Here is a 27,389-nt window from a genome sequence, read left to right as displayed (position 1 = left end):
GCCAGGACCCCCCAAGGGAGACCCGCTCCGCACTCCAGGCAGCCATCCGCCTGGCCCACGGTTGGTCCAGGGAGGAGCGAGGCAGGGGCCCGCCGCCCCCGCCCAGGAGGGGGGAACCCCGGGGAAAAAAGAGGGCCCACAAGGGGTGTTGTAAATATGGCCCGACCAGGCTCGGCCACAGTTGGAAATTTGGCGGGGCCCAGCACTCAGGAGCGAGGACCAGAACCCACCCCCCAGGGACCAGACACCCCCGGCTCAGATGTAATGTGAACCCCCCCCCACCGTGCGGAGAGAGCATCGCCGGGCCCAGGAAGCCGGCACCCCGGGGACACGGCCGCCGTTGCAAAGGGGCCCGTACCCCCCACCAGGGAAGAGGCAGGGGACAGACGGACCCAGGTCCCACCTTCCTTGCAAAATGTGTGTGCGTGTATGTGTGTTTGAGAGGGTGTGTGTGTGTTTATGTTGGGATGTATATATTGAGGGGGGAGGGGTGTGTGTACTAAGGGGGGTGCAGTTAAAATTGGCGGGTAGGGCACTAAGGGGACATCTCCTGATTACACACAGTGACGTCCCCTCACCCTCCCCACCAAGGGGCCCTAAATGTCTAAGGTGCGGTTAAAATTGGCGGGTAGGGTGCTAGGAGGACATCCGCTGCTTGCTGGCAGTGATGTCCAAGCACCCCCCCCTACCAAGGGCTACAAAGGACATGTCTAAGGTGCAAATAAAACCGAAAGAGCGAAGGCTATTAGATAAGATGACACATGTAAATGAATACCGTAAATTCCGGGCTATAGAGCGCACCTGGTAACAAGCCACACCATTCACATTTTTAAAGTACTATTTTATTCACACACAAGCCGCACCTATATATTGTCCGCATACGCCCACGTTTAAACACGCTGTTTGAACATGTTGAAGCATACATCCTACGCATTTCCAACAGTGTCAGAGAGGGAGAAACAAATGCTAAATGCATATTGTCCTTTCCAGTATTATAGTATATTTAGTTGAACTCCCTCACAAACAGGCAAACAGCATGGATGTCAGTTCTGCTCAGAGCCACCTCAGTCATGGGCTGTGTCCAAATTCCTACCCTAACCCCTAACTACTAAAACCCTATATAGTGCAGCTTTATATAGTTCTCTGAATTTTCAAAGCAATTCGGACACCCATGCTCACTACTTTTCTCTTTCGGGTGTTTTCATGAGGAGCTTGACACGGAAACAAAGTGGCGCATTACCGCCACCACCTGGTCTGGAGGCGAACTACTATTTAACACGGAGAATGACACCTATTTGTCAAAGTAAAAACATAATAAATATGAACATTTTTACAAAGACTATTTATGAATCTGCTGTGTTCTGATCATGGAAAACGTGGCTGATTTATAAATAATAAAATTACAAACACATTGGTGTTGATTTAACGTATTTGTTCAGAAATAAACCCTCAAGTCATTAGTCCATGGCAATATTTATTTCTGTGCCGCTGAACGATTTACGGGCTCTTGTGAGGAGGCATTTTTTTCAGTAGTTTTCTCTTCTACCTTACTGAAAATAGCTTTGAATATGAATCTGTCCGTTTTCCTGTTGGCAATAATTCAACTGTTTTCGTGAGATCAAACTGAAAACGAGCAGATATGCAGCATCACAGGACAGCAAGGAGGAGAAGCAGACGTCTCAGAAGATTTCCTCTGGATGCCCTGGCCAGACATGAACAACCTGTGAGTTAAACTTAAATTTATTTTTAGTTAAACTTAAGCATTTGTCACTAACTGTGCTCAAGGTTACACAATCTGCTGGGTAAGACTTTAACATTCTTTTTCAACATTGGATTATAAGTTGTTTAGTCTAACTACATGAAACACTTGTGAATTCAAAGTTTAGTATTTTTTATTCAGAGTCAAACCATATCACTTGTTTAAAACAAAAATACTTTCATTTATTAAATACTTTCATTTTTCACCCAGTAAAAACAAAAAACGAGATTTTCCAGCATTTAAAAATACTTCATAAACTAAAATGTAAGACATCAAAAATAAATAGAAACATTCAAAAAATGAGATTTAATTTCCTCAATGAAATATATTAATTTTCCATTTTCCAGGGTCTTCCACGTTTAGCTCGTGCTGGTTTGCGGCGCCTTCCGTCCGTGAAACCAGGGTTCGACTCCGGGCTGCTCCCTGTTCTCTACTTCTGTGCCGGTCCCAAGCCCTGTTGCCTTGAGAGGGTTGCGTCAGGAAGGGCATCCGGCGTAAAACATTGCCAAGTTTACCATGCGACTCGTTCGCTGTGGCAACCAGTGATGGGAAAAGCCGAAAGAGAAACAACAACAGGGTTTTCCACGTCTCTCCTGCTTTGCAAACATAAAGGTTTCTGTCCTGGCCCTTTACTCTGACAGTCAGCCCAACACAAGACCGGATTTCCGGTTGACCCGCAGGACCATCAAGCATCTGGTGGAGCAGCTTCGGGTTCTTCACACTCTGGGGGAACAGGAGACTGAGTTCCTGGTATTTCTTTTCTGGCTGGCGTGTGGCACATCTTACAGTGTGGTAGCCAGAACCTTTGACATGCTACGGTCCACTGTGAGTGACATTGTCCACAGGACGGCGGACCTCCAGCTGAGGAGCAGGGTCATCCAGCTTCCCACTGGGAATTAACTACCATTAGTCCCCTCTGGTTTTTTAGCAGCTCGCTTGGTCTTCCACTTTCCAAAAGGTCGTGGGGAGCATCGATGGCTGCCACATAAGAATAAAGGCCCTAAAAGAAAATGCAGCTTGTTATTTTAACAGGAAGCTTTTTTATTCCATTCAAATGCAGGCTGTATGTGACTCTAATGCCAAATTTTATAGATATTTTTGTTGGGAATCCAAGATCAATCCATGATTCACGGGTTCTACATAAAAGCCCAATTTATGTAAATCAAACATTACGCACCTGAAGGATCCTTTTGGGTGATGGTGAGCATCTCTGCATTGCTCATCCCATCACGCTGCTGACACCCTACAGAGACCCATGAGGAATGTGGTTGAGGCCCGTTACAACCAGAACCACTCCAGAACACGCTCTGTGGTGGAGAGAGAGCATTTGGCATTATAAAGATGAGGAGGAGAGCAATATTTCTGGGGGCCCTGTTAGTAAAACCAACCTTTGCGATGAAAATCATTGCCTGAAGTTCAATTCTGCACAATCTATGCATCAGCAAAGGGGACTGCTGGGAGCCACAGATGTTGAGCCACAGCAGGACGACACCAGGAACATGCAGGACGAGCAAAGTGGAGTCCGTCTGCGAGGACAAATCTCTGCTTTCCTTTCAGCTCCAACTGTGTCTCACATGACTCTGGAGGAGCACAATTATTGTTAACATGTGTAAAAATAAATGTTAACATATAAAACGAAATTGTAAATGTGTACATTTGATATTTATATGAAAATCCTTTTGAGATTGTTAAATGGCTCAGATTTAAATAAAACATGTAAATTATTCATTTTTGTTAATGCATTTATTAAACAAATTGGAAAAACAACGGCAACATTACATTTTTTGAACAATATTTTCAACTCAAGTAAGCTGAACAGACTCTCCTGACGCTCTTCCTCCCTTCTTGCTCTTTCCTCCTCTCCTCTTTCAACAAAAACCTTTACCCAGATATGACAACGATTAATCGTTTATTAACAAAGACAAATCTGATCATGATCATCAACAAGTGACTCCCATCTGGCACGAGCTTCCCTGAAAACAAACAGGCTATCTTTCTCCGTCCACAGATAGATCAGATTTTCCTCATCCTTGTCTGTCCCTACATATATAAACACGTTTAAAACATGTGTTAATAACTTATGACTACGGTTAGAAGTCACTGCTTTTTGATGTAATATCTAGCATTTGTTTTTAGCCTTCGGCGCTAATTCGCGCTAGCGTTACCTTTAGCATTACCGAAATTGATGAGCTTCAAAGCAATGTAGGTTGTCGATTGAGGAATATAACATATTAAACACATCATCTTACGTATTTACAAATATATTTTACAACAGATACAAGATACTTTTTAATATACTTACATGTTTCAGTTGTTTTCCTTGCCCAACCGGCTGCCATTTTCGAATAATTCAAACGCAATGTATCGTGGGTCATACGCAGTGCATTCTGGTCCGACCGCAGTGCATTCTGGTCAATATTCGCCAATCGAGTGAGCATCGATCCACACTGGTTTTTCGTAGGGACTTCTGGGAAATTTCTAGTCCACTCGATTTTTGAACTGTAGATTCGGACAGCCCTACAAAATGGCGACTGCACTATATAGGGGTTAGGGCGGTAATTCAGACACAGGGATGGTGAGGAACTTTACACCCACGATTCCCCACTTCCCATGAGTCTTAGGGGCTGAAGGCAGGGCTAACCCCCAGGTCGCCACACTGTGTTGTAGATTGAGGATGTGAATGTGTCAAACCGCGCGCGTCTGTATAAGGAGGAGGGAGTGTGTGCAGCGGAAGGAGGAGAGAGCTCGAGTGTAGCAAGTGAGAGCAAGAGCAGCGAAAGTGTGTTTCGGGTGTTTGTTTATGTTTCTCATACAGAGTGAAAGAGAACTGTAATAAAAGAAGGTTTCCCCCAGAAGAAGATGAATGATTCTTTATTAACCCACTCTGGAGGCTCTGAGGGTCCAAACGGGGAAGTGAACAACAAGATCCGCCTTCGGCGGAGAGGAAATAAATAATAAAGTAATTGCAGGAAAGGTTCAACACATTATATATTTACAAAGAAAGACGGTACACAGAAAGAGTTTTCAAAGTTTTGATAATATACTTGAGCTTTTCTTTCCAGACAGTGCCTGTGACACGGCAGTAACACGGCAGCAATATGGTAGTAACATATCGGTAAAAGTCACTGAGTGCAGCACTAGCTTATAGTGCCTCTGCACAGAGGCAAGCACTGCGCATCGCGTGTGCTGGAAGTTTTCTTCCACAACAGTGACACACTGTAACACAGCGCTAACAGGGTTGGTTTAAAAAACATGGACGTAAAAGTCACTGAGAACTTTCTGCATCTTCCCCCTGTGCACTGAAACCATGGAAGTCTTCTTCCTCAGTGTTGGATTGGAATAGCGTCAGACATTCTTGGCCACAGACTCTCTCTGTCTCTCCGTTGTAGTTATCAGTGTCATTCTGAGGCAAATTCACTCCTGAGCTTGCGCTGTCCTCTCCGTCACGCAAAAGACCGGCTTTTCCAAACCTGTTGGTGATGGTGGGTTTTTTCACACTGCTTTTAATGATTGGTTTTAACCTGAAAGCTGCGTCATTTTGTTGTGGTGGTCACGTGCACGTTGGGTCTAATGGCAGCAAGGGATTGTGGGATGCAGCCAAAATGGGGCTGAGTGTGGATGTTTCTTTTTGTTGCACCATGACTGAAGGGTCTAAGAGCAGAAGTGACCTCCATGCTGTTTGGCTGCTTGTGGGTATGTCAAAATAAGTGAGATTAATGCCATAAATGAGACAATGCATTCAGCTTCTCTCATAGCTTCCTCCTGAGACTGATCAGAGTCAAGAGGTGCATGGTTTATGAATAATTTTCCATTACTTTCAGTAATGTGTGGCCGGGATAGGCTCCGGCAGCCTCGTGACCCCGAAAGGGACAAAACCGAATAGAAAATGAATGAATGAATGAATGAATGAATGAATGAATGAATGAATACTTTCAGTAATATGAGTTACAGCTCAGATGACTGACAGCTCTAACTGTCTACAGTTTTAATTGAATTTCCTGCTAGGATCTGTTCATGCTATTTATTCTCAAAGCGGGATTTTACATTAAACTTGCTTTCCCTTTGTGTACCTCTGACCCTTTCTGCTCTAGCGCCCCTAGCGGCCGTTAGAGAAAATGCATAAATTAGCTGCATCCTTGAATAAGCCGCAGGGTTGAAAGCGTGTGACAAAAGTAGTGGTTTATAATCCGGACAATACGGTACTTAGAATATATGCAGTGCACAGACAGATTTTGAATCTTTGCACATCCAACTTGAAAATGATCATCGCTTTCAACATGGTGAAATCCTTCTGTTTATTAAACACAACTTGTCCTTCAAAACCAGGGACATTACTTTTTCTACAATGAAGGTTTGCCAGTGCTATTCATTAATAAATTCATACTCTTTTCATTCTCGTCATACATACCTTCTCAAAACCACAGATAGATTCATCACTGTGAAGATATGCAAGAAGAAAACTCTAAGATACATTTTTTTCTACTTTTTTCTTTCTTTAAATTTGCCATTTTTATCCTCTTAGTTATCCTTGTTTCAAGTGGAGAGTTGATGCAAAATTTTACACATCCACAGTCATTGTACTTATCTTAAGTAATCTCAAATGAAAATTCCGATACATGGTCATCTTTATGAAAGCCTTGAAGCCCTTGAGACAATTCCGCTCCGTTCTCACGCAGTAAACTAAGGGAATATTTCATGCCTTTGTAGAGATAAATAACACAATGCATGTCATGTTCATCAATACTTGGACCTAGGCCTGCACAATATACCGCAAATTTATCGTTATCGCGAAATCAAGCTGTGCAATATGTATACCGCAAAAGACGGCAAAAATCGCAATAAATGGTTACCTTAAATGTGCTAAAACAAACTCATGGCAGCTTGAAATATTGAACAAATTAAATAAATCCCTTTATGCATTTAACCAATCAGAAGGACCCGTTTACGCTTTTGATCAATCAGATGAGCCCTTTTATGTTTGATGTTTGCCTCCTACGTCGACAAGGGTCATTTGGAGTATAATTTTTAAACTGTTGCAGTGAAATGGAAATTATGTTTTTGTTTTTTTTGCTATCTGTTTATATACCGCAATTTATATCGTTATCGCAATATTAATTACCAATATCGCATATTGCGAGATTTCCTCATATCGTGCAGCCCTACTTGGACCAAATAAACACTTTGGGCTTTTTGAAAATTAAGACTTTTTCTTTGACCTGAAGCCTTTCAGCAGTAGCAATGAAGGTCTAGATATAAAAGCCATTTATCATCGTACAATACTAACATAAAAACTATAGGTGAAAAGCTACAAGAATAAATTTCTCTTCACAAAATTATCTTTTTTGAAAATGCTACCCTGCTGGTCTGTGTAAAAATATGACAATCGTATTACAAGAAGTTGCAGACCAGAATTCCCATGCCAACTTTTTAATATCAAGTAATGTACAAATAGAAGTATAAAAACTAATATTGCCTAAAATGAAACCCAAGTCAGCATGTATTGCTGACTTGCTGTAGCTTGTATGCATAGGCTGTTAAGCTGTATTCCTAGAAAGAAAGCAACTAACAACACAAATGAACCAGCTGCTAAGAGATGGGACTCACACTAAAGGGTTAACAGAAGGGCGAACGATCCTGATCCAGAAGGATCCCTCAAACTGAGCTACCCAGCTCTCTCTCTCTCTCATTCATATCTATATATCTATATCTATCTATATTTACATATACAGTGATCCCTCGCTATAACGCGGTTTACTTTTCACGGTTTCGCTACTTCACGGATTTGCATCGTGCATTGTGTTCTGCATTCTGATTGGCTAAAAAGTCACTCCGCTTCTTCTCTACCTGTGCGTCAATAATGTTGCAGTTTAATATGTAAATGTACGTAAATCAGCTTGCCAAATTTACAACACGTACGTGCAAATTCTCTTGCAATTTCCAGTTTCTCTAAAACCCATGGGAAAAAGAGCGACAACAACTGCCTATCACTGTGTTCTTCCCCTGAACAAACACAGCTGCACCGCAGGCTTCAAAAGAAGAAAACACTGCAGAGCGGAGTCAGGATGCAGTGGCCTCAGTCTGAAGAGCAGTGAAATACACCTGAGTCACTATTTGTCTGACTGTACTTTGTATTTTTTTCATAATCATTTTAAAATTTTCTCCCATTTAATCCAATTACTCGGGTCGCAGTGGGCGGGGCTAATCTCCACGATTTGAAGCCTTCAGTTCACATCAATGATAAAAATTATGATTTGACAGTACAGTACAGAAGTTATTTGTTGAAAAAAACATTTCTAAAGTACTTTTATTTGTGAAACAAATCCTTGAGCCTGTAAAATGGTTCTTTCTTTTCAATGTATAATAGAGTATTTAATTGTATAATAATTGTAAAAAAAAAAAAGAGGTTTCTACTTCACGGATTTTGCCTATCACGGGTTCCTTTTGGAACGTAACCCCAGTGAAAAACGAGGGTTTACTGTATATAGGGAACTGCAAGAAACACCTGCACTCCCCTTATGATGCATCCACTTCTCTCTACGACCCTCCACGGGCCCAGAACAATTCAAAACCCGCAGCACCCATATGGGTCAACCCCCATACAAAAGCATGTGACTAAGACCTTAGGTAAATAACAATATTATCTTTTTTTTTTAAATACTCAAGAGGTAAGGTATGCCTTAATTTTGTATATCCTTTTTCTGTATTTACTCTTTGTGCACAATTAATATACATACTTATCTGTGTAAATATTAGTTGTGTCTTTGAGCTGACGTCAAAAGAAAAAAAGGAATTTGTTAATGTAAAGGCTGTCTGTGGCCTTGCAGATTAAAACATCTCTCCAGCAAATTATTACTCCCATCAGAGTAATTACTGCCTTTGTCTGTGCACAGATTCCATCTTCCTCTAAATGTCTCATTACAATTCTGCAGCTATAATTACCAGCTCTATCTAGGCTTTGTTTTACTGCAGAGTAGGTGAATGTATACAAGAAAAGTCTAACATGTCCGCAAAACAAGAAAGGTGTTTTTTGGCAACAGAAATCAAATTAAAAGAAAATCAATAAAAAACTTTGAAATTAAAGGGGTCAAATTGATAGTGACTATAATACAACAAACCTTAAAAGGTAATAGTTACAGAGTTGAGACAAGTTGAGATTTCAATAAGCTCTGTAGCAGTCCACTGTCAATCATTCAGTAGCTAATGAAAAAGATGATGGGGAAAAAAAAAGAATGAATGATCACTGATGTCTGCTAAGAAAATGCTGATGGAACAGAAAGATCCAGCCTGCTGTGAACATGTACACATGCTGACACGATCTTTTTCTATTCTGTTTTACCTACTTTGCAAAAAGAGGTTCAGTTTTAGATTGATTAGCTTCTGGGATCTGAACATATTTCAATTCTTTTGTTATTTTTCAGCTATTATTCCATACCGGCTCGGAAAAATTAATCTGATAATCTCACCCTAAAGTAGGTGGATCGATGAAATGCTCTGGTGCAGTAGACTTTCCCACAAAGGTAATCTCAGAATGGAACATTAAAGTTGACAGTTACAGAAACACTTAATGCTTAATGTGTTTTCACTTTGCTAGAGAACAACAAAAAATAATCAATAAAAAATAAACAAACAAAAAAAAACGAAACGGTACAAAGTGATCCAAACCGAAATTGCCGTACTGAAACGGTTCGGTCCAACTACGTTTACCGTTACACCCCTATAAATAAAATATAATTTGTAGTATTTTATGTGGTATATTGCCTGCCTCAGGGGTGGGCAATTATTTTGACTCGCGGGCCACATGGGGTTCTAAAATTGGATAGAAGGGCTGGACCAGGAGCAGTTGCGTGGAGTGAGAAAGAAATAACATGGAATCTGGATGAAAACATTTGGATTGAAAAATATATTTTAAAACAGAACATTTTAGAGTTTTTAGCCAATCGCACCAACGGCTTGATGTTCCTCGTGTAAGACATAGAAAAAGGCTGCGTTCATGTGGTGTTTGAATGATCGTAAGAATGAAAAACAACAAATCTTCCAACACCACATGGATGCTAGAGCGGAGTCCACAAACTTTTTCTTGTGAGGGCCACAATAACTCTTTTTCTTTAAACGTCTTTTATCTTTTTTTTATTGTAAAGCACTTCAATTAACGTTTTATTGAGTCACGATCCTTTTAATAAAATAAATAACACTATTTATTAAATTAAAAAATGACCAAATAACTGTGATTTTCATAGACAAAAAGTCAGTAAAAAATATACTGATAGATTAAAAAGAAAAGAAAAAAAATAATGGATCCTCTCCAGTCATTGATAAACTTAGACTTTGAGGGCTGCAGCTCCTCACACGTCTCACGGTTTGCGCTAAAACTGAGCAGCTGTGTCCTGCACTTCTGTTTCTCATCCAGTAATAATGATAAAAAAGCAAATTTCTATGTCTTCTGCTGCAGCTAAGCATTTATCTGCGTTACCTTTTCACCAGAACAGAGTTCCCTCGTTTATTGCAGTGACCTGTGTAATTAATTAAATTTGCTTTAGGGCGCCCCTACTATCCTTTCAACTATCTGCTATGATGACCGTTGTTGCGCTGTCTGTATAGAACACGCTGGAGGGGGGGGTTGCACGCGGGGGAAAACAACTTGGAACTGCAGAGGATGTGAACAGGTAGAGAGGCGGGGGCGGGGCTTAGACTCACTGCTTATGATTCCAGTCCCGCAACAAACTAACAGCTGCTTCCAAGAACAAAAACAAAAAATAGTTCTCATCCATAAAATTAATATAATTTGTTGGGTTTACTGGATTTAAAGAAAAAAAATAGAAAGGAGTCTGCATCAAAGTGAATTTATTTCCATCATCTCACTGATCTCACATCATCTCACAGATGGAAAAGTCTATTCAAGGTTGTGTATGATCGATAAAAGATCAAAGTAAACATAACGCTTATAAATAAGTCAAATAAATAAATATCGTGACAGCATTTTGAATCAATACAAGTATTGCCAAATTAACTATCGTGATATTTCAGCGAAACCCTTTTTTCTAACACCTCTAGTGTTGCGGCTCCCTGTGCTTTCATTTCTGTGGGAAACTGATCCAAATGGCTCTTTGAGTGGTACAGGTTGCCGACCCCTGACCTAGTTTCTGCAGAGGGGCAGTAGTTCATTACAAATTCATCTCTGTGTTGTGCTCCCATCATCAATTTGTTTACGCACTCTCCTGCTAGTTCACAGCCCCTCACAACCCCAGCCTAACATTACTGGTGCAACAGCAATGGCAAAAAATATCGGAGCTATCCAGCCATACAGTTTTGAGCCGGATCCTAGCTCAGACAAGTAAAACAAAAACTTCCATGGATCTAGTTTTCCACAAGTGGATGCATTAGGAGGAGCAGGGAGCTTGTGCCTTGCTGTTGTAGGTTCTACCTCACAACTACAAGCTTCTCAAAGTCCATTTTCTTGTCTACTTTTTTTCACATATATTCACGCATGACCAGTTTTCATCTGTGGACAATGCGCAAAATCGTACGTAGCAACAGTCTGACACAGTCTTTCAAGTGTAGCCTTCGTCAACGTGTCAGCTTGAAAAATAAAAAGCAGAAAGTGTTAAAAAACAATTGGAAATAGCTACTCTTGAAATTTAAAGATACTTTTAAGAAGTTTGTAATTACAAGAAGAGGTATTCTTTTCTGACAAGACCTCCAGGACAGTTTTTCTTAAGTTGCGTTGCCTTAAACACATGCTCCCATTCACACATTACAGCTTCTGTTTACACATTTTACTAACTGCAAAAAGTGTAAGGAAAATGTACGCTCAACCAAATAAATAAAATAAAGTCTTTACTGGATCTGGACCAAAGAAGCAGGCCAACAATTAAATAACTGTCAACTATTTGCAACCAGTGACTATACTCAACTCCACAAGTGGAAAAAAAACATTCCTTTCAGTAATTTTTGATTGATGCTTATGTTTAGAAATATAGAGAGATATATCACAATAGTTTATTTGGCGATACTTGTATCGATTCAAAAGGCTGTCAGGAAGATATTCATTTAGTTATTTATGAGCATCCTTCAGCATCTGACTTTTCAGCATAAACCTCCGACCACTAGTTGGCAGCAAAGCACACTGAGCCTCTTTGAGCAGCTCTACAATGCACAAATACAGCTACATGGTGTTAGCAAGAAGTAGCTTGTTTTGTTGTTAGGAGACATGCACTACTTAGATTTTACTCGGGATGGGCACCGAACCAAAACTCTGTGCCATGTTGCTGCCAGTAACATATAAAAATGCGGATTGCTGTGCTTTTTAGCGGGCATAGATAAGATTTGTGTGCTTGCGCTGACCATCCCCGTGTCCACTGCATCTGTCCAGCTGACATTTTCGGCTCTCAGCACTGGTTTTGAATAGAGAAGGACTTCTGAAGCGCGATAGTCTGCATGCCAGGGTGATCAAACTGTTTTTGAGGAAAGAGAGGTGGATGGTTTTTGTCTTCAAATAATCCGATTTTTTTAATGAGTGAAATGATAAATATCATAGTAAATAATATTCCAAATTATGTGATTGTTTTCAATGTTTTGTGCTGGCTGTAGTTGCATAGCGAGACTTGTTAACTGTTTTGTTTATTTTGTTTATTTAGAGGCATAAAAATGGTTCATGAGGTGTTGAGTGATTCAGACATAGCACTACTGAAGGCCAGGTGTGTAACGCACAGTCCGCCACATTAAGCAATATTGAAAATATACAGCATTTTATTTACTCAATCATACTTTTAGAACCTTGTTGGTTAAGGCACATTCATTACATTTTTTTTTCTTATACTGAAAAACATTTTGTTGTGGAAATCAGATGTTGAGTGTTCACTTTAAGGACAAATATATTTTCAGTGACCAAAATAAAAGCACTATAAATTTACTTGGGTAAAAGCAACCCATATATGAGATACAGTTGCAGTGCTTAACATTGTGATCATTAAATAAACTCAATTTTACAATTGTATTACAATGGAAGACGTATTAAATTTCAAGAAGAGTTTTTTCCAAGTCATACTTAAAAAAAAAGAAAGAAAATGTGTTTCGGTACAATATCTGGATACGTATCATATCGTGGGGGACGTATCGGGATAGGGATCTTATCACCAGACTCTTGCCAATACACACTCTTAACCAGAACTATCCATGCCTCCAACATATGACATACTACTACACCAACACAGTGAAAAGGAAAAGTACCAAGCAGCAGTAATGAGGAATTGTGTGAAAGGTATCATGTGTGCTCTCTCACCCATCGGTAGTGGATGGCATGTTGAGGATGGAGATTTAAATGTGACCTGGGTGACTGACAGTCCTGCTCCTCAAAGTGTGACGCATTTGGACCGCTGCAGGTGCAAGCAATGCAAATGTGATGCAGACAAATATTTTTGTGTGTCAGAAAAACTGTCGTGGACTGACTTGTGTTTAAGTGTCAACACTGTGTGAATGATCAGAAGGAAACAGAAGAAAAGGGTAAAAAGATGTGAAATGTTATTTCTGACAGTGATAGGGATGATTAAACATCGGAAACAACCATGAAACATCCTCTACAAAAAAAATAAAAAATGAAACCCTGCTACTGTAAACACTGAAAATATAAGAAGCAATTCTGTTATATTGACCATGTATAACTAAGAAAAAGTGTTTTTTCATCAAACTTCATGGTAATAATTCTATAGGATCTAAAATGTTAGCATACATGTGTAAATATCAATTGGTAAGAGATGTTTTGTTGCTGAAGTGAATTGTGATAAATAAAACAAACAAGCAAAACTGAATTTCTTTGTTTTTTTTTTATTTGTATGTTTTGCATTCATGGCTTGTGACAAAGAACTGCAGGATATCTTGCAAAGCTTTAAACCCAAAGTCCAGAAAGGTATAAGCTAAACAAAAAAGCATTTAAAATGTAGTTCCAGCTCTAGGAACAAAAAAATCATTTTCGGTTCACCTTTCGGCCTAATAACAGGGGCTGAATATCACTGCGGGAATTGTGCAGATAAAAATTAATTCCCGCAAACTAAGCTCTTATAATGTGGGAAATTCTCGCATTAAATTAACGTGTAATAATACGTAAGTTTGCATCACAACTACAAAACCAGAAACAAAGAGTACCGGCAGGCCTAAAACGACAACAGAGAAACACATTTAAAAATTCAAAGAGGGACACAAACAAAATCGAAGAAAACACACTTTGCGCACACTCTGCAGTCTTGTTAAATGAACTGTCTGATCTTTTTTTTAAGAAAAGGCAGTCTAAAGATGGAACGCTGGTTAAAGCGTAAATCCAAAGAAGCATTATCATCTGAGGGAGAACCTGCGCCGAAACAAACTCCTGAAGTAAGAAGCATCACTGCTGCCAGTACTGTCTGTAATGATGCAAGTCATTCAAATCAGTAGCATTACAAAGCAAACTGAAGATAACTTTCAGTTAAACTTGCTAAAATATATCTGTGGCTTGAATATAGTAGGAATGGGCTGCTCTATTTGTTAGATGTATTTTGAGAGTCCATAATACAAAACGTCAACTTTGCACCGCCACTCAGATTCTGTCTCTCCTGCAGCAGCCATTAAAAAAAAAAAATCAATTAAAAAACACAAGGCAGATGCGGAGAAATGATGGCTACAGCTATTGAAGCGGCACAGTTACTGTGTGAAGAAGAAACAAAAGGACTTCTAAAATCAGCCTGCTTTATAAACAGCGAAGTATATAGTTGATTACATGTTTTGAATTGAAAGTGTTTATGTGAGCAGCAAGATTTTCTTTTTTTTAACAAACTGAAATCTGAAAAAAAAAGCAGAGACAATACAGAGAGAAAAATGAGAATTAAAATGAGAGAAGGAATCAATAAAATCTTAATCAAAGAGGAGAAAGAGAGGACATATTACAGCAATGGAAATAGATCCTTTTTGATGCTCACTCAGCAAAGACAGAGGTCACGTGAGCAGGGTTCTTTAAAATATATTTTTTATATCAACAGAATTGTTACTGTGAAGAAAGAAGGACGGAGACGCCAAGAACATGGAACGGCAAGCATGGAGGTGGGAGAAGAGACGACACCACAATGACCAATGGAGGAAGAGAGGATAGTTTACAGGTGAGGAGCTGACCACATGTCCCTGCTGAGACGTGTTTAAATAAGGAACCACTGAACCGAACCCAGAGCCACCCAAATTATGTCCACCCACCCAAAGCTATTTTTGCCCACAAATTTAGAATCCAAACCCCCCAGTTGGTCAGGAAATCGCCCATTTTGGCGACACTGACATACTGCATGATGGGATTTGTAGCAAATATTGTAGTGAAGGTCACAGACACAGTGGGATTGGGCCTGCTGTTAGATCTGGCATTGTGAGATACCATTCCCTTTGCCTGTCTGGGCGGATTGGGGCTTAAGTGTGGGTTTTTGTCTGTGTTTTGTTGTCTAGCTGTCTTACTCTGTTTTGCCCTTAGTTACTGTATCATGTTATGTTTATTTCTTTCTGAACCATGAGTGAGGGGGAGATGATGATGATGAGTGACTCCCTTGTGTGTAATGTATGATCCAGACTTCATGATAACTGATCTCTCAACCTCCTTAATTTAATGTCACTAAAATATATGTTACTAGTACGAGATATGGGCCATTAATAACAATAATTCAAAATATTCTGGTGGACCGGATGCAGCCCGCGGGTCTTGACTTTAACACACTAATGGATCCCTGCTTTGTTTTGTTTCATTGAAGCAATTGTGTGATGTATCCGTTTATACAGTAAAAAGAACTTAATTCTTTGTGAAGTTCTCACATCTTGGTTTTTGTCTGGCTCTTCCTCCCTTCGCAGCACAAGACCCTTTTCCGTCAAAAGTGGTCTCGAGGCTGTTTTAACTTAGAAACACATTTTATGAATGACAATGATTTGTTGGTCAACTTTCTAACAAAACAATAACTGGATCACACTCCTTTTTAAGTTTTTATTTCATAAAGTAGTCTTTGTTTCCTTTGTACAGCATTTTTTGTTAAATTAAAAAGTCATGTATCCATCATACCTACATGAGATAACACATGCAGCTAACATAATTAGACTATTTAACTTCCAAGTGATTGCTTGGCATGGCCTAAAAAGGAGGGGGGGGGGGACAACAGCAAAAGTCTACTTTGACTGTTGCTTGCCTCTATTTTCAACACGTTTTTATCTTTTTTTGCGTCCTTTACCTCAGCAATGCATCATTCTGACAGAGCTTTTGTGAGTTCATAGAGAACCAATTAGGAAGTGAAGGTCATAGAAAGCTATGGTACATCTAGATGGACCTACATCCGAGCTGACTGATGATGTCCCGTTATCACAATAATCTTCAGGTCTAAGCAACTCATCACTTCTATCTGAGGCACATTTACTATCTACACCTAAAGTGTAGTATAAGATCATCTGTGCAACACAACAGAAAAGGAGCACAAGAAACTAAAACTGGTTGTCAAAATAGTTAACTGGAACAATATCTCTGGGATATCTACACCTAAAGAAAATCTTAAGGTTGAGGTTAGAATAAAATGAACAAATATGTGTTTCTTCAACAAAAAAGAAAGATGTAAAGACATATCTGATTTATTGAATGTAGCAGAAAAATTAATCCTTTAACAATGTGTTGTTTACAAAATATGTTTTGTTTTTCTAAAGCATTCCTTAAGAGACTGTGTTAGACAACAACTCTGCATCCTAAATTGTATTCTTCGTGTTTTCTAGCCCTGGTTGTCATGCCTGATGGTGGTAAAAGAAAAGTCCTCCATATTTCTCAAAATGAGAGAGATAAATGTCTTGGTTTTCTGAATAACAAGAAGATTTTCTCCAGACAGTTGTCCAATTATCCATGCAGTCCAAATCACTGATTGGACCAGCATCCCAGCAGACTGAGGCAGAAAGTATAAAATAGACAAACAGCAGAACACCAAAAAATAACCATTTCCATAAAAAACAATGGTGCAAAAAATTGAACAAGTTGTAGTTTTTAAATGATTTTTCTAGAAAAAAGCAAACAGCAATACAGGAACCAACTGCACATGAGAAAATGGGACTTAGTGGCATTTGCCAGAAATATGACTAACAATAACTATACTTTTTCGGCAAGTGGCTGGTAGTAAAGCTGTCATCTCCAGATAATCTGTCTCACTCCTGGTCCACTTCTCTGACATAAGTGGTGAGTAATGTCTACAAAGAGCAATTATTTAAGACTTCTTACATGATGATGGACTGCACAGATAAGATGCAGCTGATTTGTGGGAGTTTAAAATCAAAGATAGCAAAGTAAAATATGTATCTTATGTTTTTAGGTTTAATATGTCAATCTTTCAAAGACTAAGTAAGCTCATCAGTTATCACAATTGTTTGATAACAAGATACACCAGATATTTGCCTAATAATCTGTATATTAAAATTAATATATATCAGTAAATTAACAATGCAAGGCTAATTTATCTTTGACCTATGATTGTGTTCCGTATAGTTCACTTTTGTTTCAGTTTCCAGTTGTGAATAGGATGGGCTGCTTAGTCAGCGAGTTAGCAGATAACAGAAAGTTATAAACAAATTTAATAAAAAAGAAAAGTGATATTAACATATAGCTGCATGGAGACGCAGTGGTTAGCGCTTTGGCCTCATAGCAAGAAGGCCCCCGGTTTAGGTCCCGGCTGGGGGACCTGAAACAGGACACCAATGGGTGACCTTTCTGTGTGGACTTTGCATGTTCTCCCTGTGCAGGCATGGGTTTTCTCCAGGGACTCCGGCTTCCTCCCACCATCCAAAAACATGATTCATAGGTTAATTGGTTACTCTAAATTGTCCCTTGGTGTGAACGTGACAGTGCATGGGTGTGTGATTTGTGGCCCTGGGACAGACTGGCGACCTGTCCAGGGTGTCCCCTGCCTTCAACCACAAGTGGCCGGAATAGGTTCCAGCAGCCCTGTGACCCCGAAAGGGACAAAACGGGTTTAGATGGTGAAGCAGCTAATACTCCCAGACACACTCAAACATGCACACGAGCTCAAAGAAACCCACGCATGCACAGGAGAACTTGCAAACTCCAAAAAAGGTCCCAGCCAGGATTCAAACCAGTCCCTTCTCACTGTGAGGTGAGACTGCTAACCGCTGCACAGTTTGATATTTGATATTTTTGTTCATAAATCCTCTATTAACAGGTGTTTTCCCACATAGTTATCATTTATAAGCATTAGTTATAGTTTTAGAAACTGTCTTGCGATCTAGCAAACACTACATAGAGCCCTTTAAAGACTATGATGCATACACAAGTTTCAAGGGTCACACAAACTGGAACTATGCAACTGATCTGTTGTCTGCATTGGGTTCCTCTCTGCAGCTTCATTTATGTTCTACAGGCTGCAAGTAACTCGGCAGTGGAAACCAGTCAAATAATTCCTGTTTTGTTTGTTATAGCACCGCGAACCCTGTCAGTAGGATTTTGGGACCACAAAACATGTGGGGTCTAAACAAAAAATGTAAAAAAAAAAAACAAAGGAAGCAACAGAAAAACTACTTAGTAACATGCTTTGAATAGAACATTTAGGAACTTTGACATGGTTTTAAAAAATGTTTTGGCTAAAATCAAATGTTAAAATTGGAATGGCTTTAATAGCTGTGAATTGAATTATGAAGGCAAAGTCAGAGTAAACAGAGATTGGCTTGGCTTCATGTAGAAATTAAAAGAAAAATAAACTAGAAACGTTGCTTCCTATGCATAAAATTAATGAAATCCGTTGTTTTTGATTGTTCTTTTAATGGAATCATCTATTGCAAACTAGGCAGCAAATTGCTGCTGTACCTCTATTCACTGGTACGGTAAACAATACAACACTACATGGATACATATGCGTGCATGCATATTTAAACGTCAGAGTGCTTTTCATTGCTCTTGGATATTATTTAATCATGTCTCTGGGGAAAGTGCAGCTCATGTCTGTGTGATGATTAATTAAACAAATTCCTAAATTGTAATCAGATAAATATGTGAACACAGCATTGATTAATTACCAAATATGATTTTTAACTAAATGCAGAGATACTGCGAGCCGTTTTAGAGTTATAGCACTAAAACAATAGTTAGGGCTAAGCATAACCATGTCCTCTCAACGGGAATGCATGTGATGTGATTCCTCTTGACACATGGTGAAATATTTACATAGTCTACTGAAGCACCAGGGCCGTGGGCACTGGTGGGTCTCCAACTTTTCTCTCGTGCTGGAAACCATGATTTTTTCTTGTGCTTGTAAACCTGATGTCAATTAGAGCTTTTTAATTAACAAATGAGCAAGTTTGGAAAATATTACCACAGAGTCAACCCTTTAACTACAGTGTTGACATTATTTTGACTACCATAACTCTTCAACCGTTTAGGCAATTAAAGTCAATTAAAGACTCTGGAGCAGAGAAAAGCAGCCTGACATGCAATACTTTAAGTTACCGGTAGTATTGATTTGCATGTTGGTGCAAAGCCGATATGAAAAGTCACTTTTCTCTGCATCAGATTCAGCTAAATAGCGCATACTTTTTTAGCGCTTTTCTACCTACAAGGACAAAGCGCTTTACAGTCACAAACCCATTCATCCAGTCACACACACATTCACACACTGGTGGCCGCTCCGCTGCCAAACACAGGCGCCCGCCTACCACCAGAGGCAAGGTGGGGTTCAGAATCTTGCCCAAGGACACTTCGACTCATGGGCGTGCAAGGCGGGAATCGAACCTGCAATCTTACAATCATGGGTCGACCGCCCTACCGCTGCACCACGGCCGCCCCGCTGATTATCTTTGATTGCGTAAACGGTAGAAGAGTTACAGAAGGTCAAAAAGCTTATGTTATTTAGATGTCCCCGGCAACATCTCTAGTGCTATGTAGGGATGCGGTCCTGAAAGCCACAACATCGATGTTTACTGCACCGATAAGTTTCAGCCTTAACAGTACCTGCGTAGTGGCATACACTACTTTGTTTCGATGTGGCTTCGATGTGGCTTAATAAAACTGGCTGTTTCTCTCTTTTCTCAGTGATTTTCCTGCTCCAGTGTGAAACGGAGGGGCTGCTTACATGACACACAGTCTCTCACACACATTGCTCCGCTGACAGTGAAGCGGCATTCACACCAGACATGTGGTACGTTCAAGAACACGCTGTACGTGGTTCCATGAACGTCCATTCAGCCAGTGGACCTGCACGGGACACCGGAACTGTGCCAGACATGCAGGTAGCGACAGGGAGAGGATTCTTATTTATTTTATTTTTTTACTGTTTACTGGCAATTGTCCGCCACCTACAGTGAGATAAAAATTTATGTGAAAAGTCAAAGCAGTGCAAATGTTCCAGGCTTTTTGTTTTTCACAGCTCTGTTCCTATAAAAATGTTTGTCTTGGTGTCAGATTAATCCGGCTGTCCACAAAACACAATCACTTATTACTCCTTCATGATCATGTTTACAATGGTCTGTACTTCCGTGTTTTGCAAAGGGCCCTACATCCTCGTCACTATTAAATCCCAGTCCTCGATTGACCGTGGTACCATGATTAAGCGTCAAAAAGTTCAAAAAGTGGTTGAACTTTTAGCAAGCGATCAATGCATGCCCTACTTGTACGAAGAGCCTGCTACAAAAACCTGCATTGGCACGCACGATCACGAGCGTTACGGACGCAGAAGCCCGAGATTCTGGTCTATGCACGTTCGCATAGACTTTTGACACTGAAAGTGGCTGCTTGCCCCAGCCAGTGTGAATGCAACTTCACACGCGAATGGCAGAGCAGCCCCGAGCAAAAGTCCAAAGTGTGGCTGTATTTTTTTTATATAGTACATGCAAAAAGCACACGCTATGTCAGATGTAACAAAAACATTGCTTATAAGGGCACTATCATTAACCTGTCCAAACACAGCGCTAAAATCCACCAGATTCTAGCAGAAGGGTGCGCAGCGTTTGACCGTCCAAATGAGACGTCTACCATGCTATTGTTTCAACAGGTGTGTATGCTGGCGGTACACAGGTGGACCATGTGACTTAATTGCAGGAAATTTGAACAAGGAGGAGGGGAATAAATGAATACAACTGCCAGCACTTTAAAAAAATCAATCATCATATATATCATACCATGGTCCGGGTGTGGATTCAAATTTGATAATCCACAGTGATAATCGCATGCCTAAAAAAGAAGTTCTCGTCACATAGCTTCAATGTTCTGCTGCGCTGGCTTCTTTAATAAAAGCGTTTGCTTCATCATCTAAACAAAACCAAACAGTAAGGGGTGAACTTTCTCTCTGAACTGATGTCTTATTCAACCCATCGTGACGACCAGCTCATGTATCGCTTTCTTTTGCTGCTGCAGTCGAGGTCTCTACCGGCTCAGTGCGTTGCCATGTTACCGTGACAGCAGCAAGTTCAGGCCTCCTAAAACTTCTGATATTTTTCCTATTTTTATTCAGACAATAATAATTTGAGAATCGCTTTTATTTTTCACCTCTCCAACTAATGTGGGTCACAGAAACACGGAAGTAGCAACGGAGAGCGGCTTTTACAGCGGTAGTAAGGCTCACTATACCGAAACAGACTGTGAGTGACAAACCCGGACATGGAACACTGATACTTTTCCACAGCTTCTTAAAATAAATGAATCAAAGCTCTAAACATCCTCTGTGTCTTCCATGCATTGTAAATGAGATACACACAGACAGACATTTGAATGCATCTGCTGTAAATCAAAGTTTTGTTTGTTTACATCCGTGTTTTTGAATGACTTATTGTGTACATTGGTTTGTGTTTATCCGCATAAATGATTTAATATAAACTGGGTATTGACTGTGCTTCTTAGATATCTCTATAATTTCGATAATGCTTCATCCCTGCCAGTTTTTTTATCATTATCTCATTTCTGATTGTTTCACCATGACTTGGTTTAAACATAAAATAAAGTTAGAAAAACCCTTTTTAAGTGCATGATAGTGTGTAAATGAGAAAAGTCGTCAGTGTGAGAGAAAATAGTTGTATGTATGAGAGTTTGTTTGCAAAACACTAACTAGTTTCATACAAGCAGATGTGAGTTTGATGGAAACAGAAGTCAATCTAATTTCTCGCATTCTGATTGGCTCTCTCAGATACAAAGCTAAATGATCAGGGTTTGTAGCGATAAGGCGCTGTTGGCTGTTTTCCAGAGCTTCAGGTATGTGTATCTGGCTGTATCTCATAGATACTTGTTTTTTTTTCATTGCACCTCTTTGGGCCTCTGTGACATCCACATATTTCACTCGAGCACGCATACTATTTGTGAAAGGGTGAGTCGGCACCTGTGCTCAGGTAAGTGTGTTGTACTGTGGAGGATGATGGAATGCAAAAACAAAAATGAGAGAAATGCCCTGTCACCCCCCACTAAGACTTCCGCCAAAGCCTTGGCAACAGTAGCAGCCCAGGCCCTTCAGACTTCCACGCAGAAAAGCAGATCAAGGGAAACTTTTGCCTGAGGCATTTTAACATCAGCCACCCGGAGCAGGGCCGGCGTACCAGACGTGCATGGTAAACATGGGCTGACCAGGCTCTCTCAGTGTTGGGAATTTATAAGACGTCCAGCGCTAGGAGGCAAGGATCAGAACCAGCACCACAGGGATATGGACACCCCCAGGCTCATACAGTACAGACCAAAAGTTTGGACACACCTTCCCATTCACTTGAATGAGAAGATGTGTTCAAACTTTTAGTTTGTACTGTATGTGATGTGATTCCAGCTCCAGGCCTAGCCTGAGAACTCAGGGATTCCCCTCCCTGCGTGAAGAGAGGACTGCCAGGCCCGGGAAGCCAGCACCCAAGGGACACAGCCACTGCCGCTGAAGGCCTGGCTCCCTCCTCAAGGGATAGGTTGGGGGACAGACACAGCTGCTATCTGTGTGTTCATTGGCTGGACAGGCCAAAAATGAATAAATAAATAAATAAATTCTTTATATATGTCCTCTATCATGTGAAAAATGCAACAAGAACATGTTAAAACACCAAAAGCACCATTTTACATTTGACTTTTTCATGTAATTTATTATTATTGTAGAATTGTGTTTCAAATAAAGTAATTTATGTTTATCAGTATATAATTTAATCATTTTCAAATCAGAACGGCGATTGACAGCGATTAAAAAGGAGAGTGACCACGGAAAAGTGCTGAGCTAAATGCAATGGGGTTGAGGATATGTGTACATAAAGATGTGAAGTTTGTGCTTAATGGAAATAAGAAAACAATGCACAGCCTAGTAAACGTTTTTATCTTTTATCCTTCACATGAAGCCCACTCAAAGGAACCAGCAAACTGGGCAGATCATTAGCGAGCAAACATCTCTGGCTTTATTCTTCAGCTCATTAAATCATTAGCAAGATGCGACCATCTATTAACAGCCTTTCTTAGCAAGATGACACACTTCCACTCCCATCTGTCCTGCTGCGCCATCATCAATCTCCTTCACACACACACTTTGAGATTATATTCCAGGCCAAGCGTTACTTGAGCTCAGCAAAGAAAAGGCAGACGAAGATCATTCAACAAAGATAGAACACAAAGAAGACGAGAATGTGGTAAAGAGTGGGAGGGTCCAGGTTGGCTGAAGAAGATAGTTTTTACCATGATGATTTTAAAGCAGAGACATGCTATGGTTTCTGTTTGTATTCAAGTTTTGATCTTTTTCAAAAGGGTTCCCAGTGTTTTATTATGATTATGCCATTTTTAGCCAAAATCCAAAAATTCTGTGTGGCTTACTAAGACTGCAGAGCGGCAGTATTTCATCAGAAATTCCCCTCCGAGTTGTGTTTCCCACCTGGACCAGGTGTGTTGATTTAATCAGAATGTGGAGACATTTGATTGAGCTAATCAGCAGCTAGCAGGACTTAGAGATTTGGAAAACAGTCAGATCTCAAGGACCAGGAATGAGCAGCCCTGGTTTACACTATCTCCCACTAGCTTACAGTCCCTAAAACCCCTTATCTAACGTTAGCAGTGCAACTAAAAAGGTCGAGCAACATTGGAGCCGTCCAGAAGTACAGTTTAAAGCCAGATGACAGCTTGGACAGACGAGGAAAATGAAGATGTTCATGGATCTATTTGTCTATAAGTGAATACAACAGAATGGAGTGGAGTGGGCGGAGAGCTTATGGCCTGCCAACTGTAGCTCCTACGTCACAGCAACAAGCTTTTTAAACTTGTTTTCTTTTCTTTTTTTTGTCTGCGTCTTATTTCAAACAATTTGTAGAAATATTCACAGATGCAATCTTAAGCTTAGTTTTCTTTACATACGATCTCCATCATGAGAAAAATTCCACAAGAACATGTTACAAACACCAAAAACACAATTTTCCCTGTAGTGGGTCTTTAAAGAACAGACCTGATCCTGCTCTGCTGAGAATCCACAAATAGGTTTTCTGGGGAAAACGCCAGTTCCCAGCCCAGAGAAGTCAAGTTAGTTGACAAATCTCCATTTTTCGCCACACCACGAACACTTTTGTTAATTAATTACCAGCACACACAGTTAAGAGCGGCTCTTGGAAGGCACCGTGTTGGAATTTCTCAAAATCTCTACCCCATTCCCCCACATGAACCAAAAGAGCGGTTTCCAGCAAGAACCTACCTAACAAGAGCAGTTTCACCTCTCTGGCTGCCTTCTCGCCGTCTTCCCGCAGGTTTTTGTCAATCATTTTTGACCTCTCCGCGGCAGCTTTATCCTCGGCGCTGACCGTGCAGCCCATGATTCTTTAGGCAGAGGAGCGCACGCGCCCCCAAACAGATGTTAATCGGTTAAAAAATGGTTAAGTATTGCTCCCAGCGCCTCCTTAGCTCCTAACAGAACCCCTGGCTTTATGGAATGAAAAACCAGGGTTTGTATCCGCTCGGTCTGGAGCGCTTCAGTCCATACGTCCGCACGCGGACATGACAGCGCCTGCTGTGCCTCAACTTGCCTCACGAGCGTCCCTTTTTATTTATTTATTTTTTTTTTTTTTTTGGTGACCGTTAGAACTTGTCGACGAGTTGCCTCGACATCGCCTCGACGACTTGTCGCGATACTTCAATTAAAGCGGGTGAACTCGTCACCGTTGACACGCGTGAAGCCAATTAAAGGAGCAGCCGTGCAGCAGGGCGTGAATTCAGGAGGGGGGTGTTGCTCACGCGGCCGCGCGCTGCTCTGCATTTCTGCGGGATGCCGAGAGACGTGAGCTCTGCCGCAGGTGCGGGAGTCGCTCCGTGTCTGTGGGAATTTAAGATGGCCAGTATCTGCATCACATGCTTATAAAATACCCTGGAACTACATGAGGCCTTTAGGCGGTGTGTAGCGCCACCAAGTGGACGAAAATGAAGCATATCCTTTTATGTAAGGAGAGTAGCTGAATCACAGAATAAGATTAATTGGAGAAAAACAAGTCTTTTTGTGTCAAAATTGTTACATACTTATTTAAAAATATAACACTCACATATTTTAAGTATTATAAATAGCTAGAAGCCACAGGTTACAAACAAATGACTTGATTGATTGAACGATTTGTTTATTTCAAGCATTGATTGTAATAAAACAAATCACATTTTTTTTCAAATGTATAAGAGAAGTGATTAAATGCATAGGTCAAACAAACAAAAACAAAGATGCACTTAAGTCACATTTGCTAAATTAAATATAGCGTTTATTACTAAAGTCAAGTAGAGCTTGATTTATTGCATGAAAAGGAGTGGCAAGAAGGAAGCTTCTATAATCCCAGCCCTACTGAGTTATTTCATTTTATAGTTTTACATAGTTTTTTTTATCAGGTTGTAATCAGATCAAGTGCAGATTGTTTCAAGTAACTAAATCAAACGCACAGTGGCGTGCCTCACAGCAAGAAGGCCCCTGGTTCAAGTCCCGGCTGGGGGGGCCCGAACCAGAACATTAATGATTGACTTGAACTGACCTGAATTGAGGTCTTGAGGTCAACAAAATGAGCATGTCCCCACCAACCAAAGTTACCTTTTCCCAGAATACATAACTGATTTGGAATAAAATCCAATAACCACATGTTTTTTCTGCTAAAATGACCATTTGCCTATTTAGTTTCACTTAAATAACATAAATATGAGAATAATATATGAATCTTTATAAAATGTCACCATTAATCATGTGCTTCAGTTTTGTTCAACCCTGTAACAGTCTATGCTTTTGTGAGAAACTTTATTTCGGTTATGTTAAACAAACAAACTTAAAAACATCAACATAAACATTGACACTGATCAATGTCAACATAAACATTGAAAATAATAATAATAATAATAAATAAATAAACATAACATAAACATTGAACAAAATTAACCGAAAAAGGTGTTGGGTGAAGCCAAGGCTTATTTCCCCAACCCTGAATACAAACATTACATCTACCTACAAACTGTTAGAACCTTAAATCAGAAAATAAAAAAGATGAAAAAAACAAAAAACAAAAAACAAAAACAAAACAAACACTTCTCAAAATGACCTCACAACCACCAAAGTCTCTCAGTCCAGAAGGTATTTTTGAAACATTTTAACTTTATACATTTTCTTAAAGTGCAGTATGGATTTTGCATTTTTCAGTTCGTCTGATAATAAATTCCACATGTTGACCCTCTGAACAAAAACACTATTTCTTAATTCGTTAGTTCTGACCACTTTCTTTTTAAACATATCTTTACCTCGAAAATCATAATTATCAACTTTTATTTCGAACAAACTCAGTATTTTGGCAGGTACACATCGTTTTTTAACTTTAAACGTAAAAATTCCAGTACTAAGATAAACTAAATCATAAAATTTTATTGCCCTTAATTTAGGAAATATTTGTTTTGTGGATTAATTGTATGAAGAGTGGTTTACAATTCTAATTGTTTTTTTTTGCAGAATAAAAATAGGTTTTGTATTTGACTTGTAACTATGCCCCCAGATTTCTAAACAATAGGTCAAATAAGGAATCATGAAGGAACAATATAGAATATACAATGTAGCTGTGTTTAAAAAATATTTGACTTTATGTAAGATGGCTAATGATTTGGACAATTTAGAGAGAATATAAGTTATGTGTGGTTTCCATGATAATGTATGATTCAAGATTACTCCCAGAAATTGTATTTCATTTACTCTTTCAAGAACAACATCCTCAATTTTTAACTCAGAGATGTTTTCCCGTTTTCTATAGCCAAATATAATGTACTTGGTTTTATTTTGATTTAAAGACAGTTTGTTTGAATCAAACCATTGTTTGATTATGGATAATTCTTTGTTATGTCTGAAAGAAGCTTTTCCAGGTTATCTCCAGATAAATACAAAGTAGTGTCGTCAGCATATAAAACACAATTTAACAAATCAGAAACTTTACAAAGGTCGTTTATGTATAAAATAAATAATATAGGACCCAATAGGGACCCCTGGGGTACTCCACATGTAACAGGACACATATCAGATTTTTCGTTATTGTAATAAACATACTGACATCTGTTAATAAGATAACTTTCTAACCAGGAATATGCTATTCCTCTAAAACCATATTTCTGTAACCTACTAAGTAACATAGTGTGATTTAATGTATCAAATGCTTTTTGAAGATCAACAAAAACGCCTAC

At 39.7% G+C, this 27,389-nt stretch overlaps 1 protein-coding gene across 1 annotated transcript in view; it reads right to left on the bottom strand.

Moving 5' to 3' along the window:
* The window catches only part of LOC105358374 (guanine nucleotide-binding protein G(i) subunit alpha-2), a 58,012-nt gene extending 32,984 nt beyond the window's left edge, over positions 1-25,028 (bottom strand). The window contains exon 1 of the mRNA XM_023954829.1: positions 24,406-25,028. Coding sequence (XP_023810597.1) covers positions 24,406-24,523 — 118 coding nt within the window. The 5' untranslated portion in view covers positions 24,524-25,028. The remainder of the gene's footprint in view (positions 1-24,405) is intronic.
* Between the last annotated feature and the right edge of the window lie 2,361 nt (positions 25,029-27,389).

This window comes from Oryzias latipes, chromosome 5 (assembly GCF_002234675.1).
Source record: "Oryzias latipes chromosome 5, ASM223467v1".
Lineage (NCBI taxonomy): Eukaryota > Metazoa > Chordata > Actinopteri > Beloniformes > Adrianichthyidae > Oryzias > Oryzias latipes.
The sequence above is the reverse complement of the archived record's forward strand: the minus strand, read 5'-3'. Positions and strand labels throughout refer to the sequence as shown.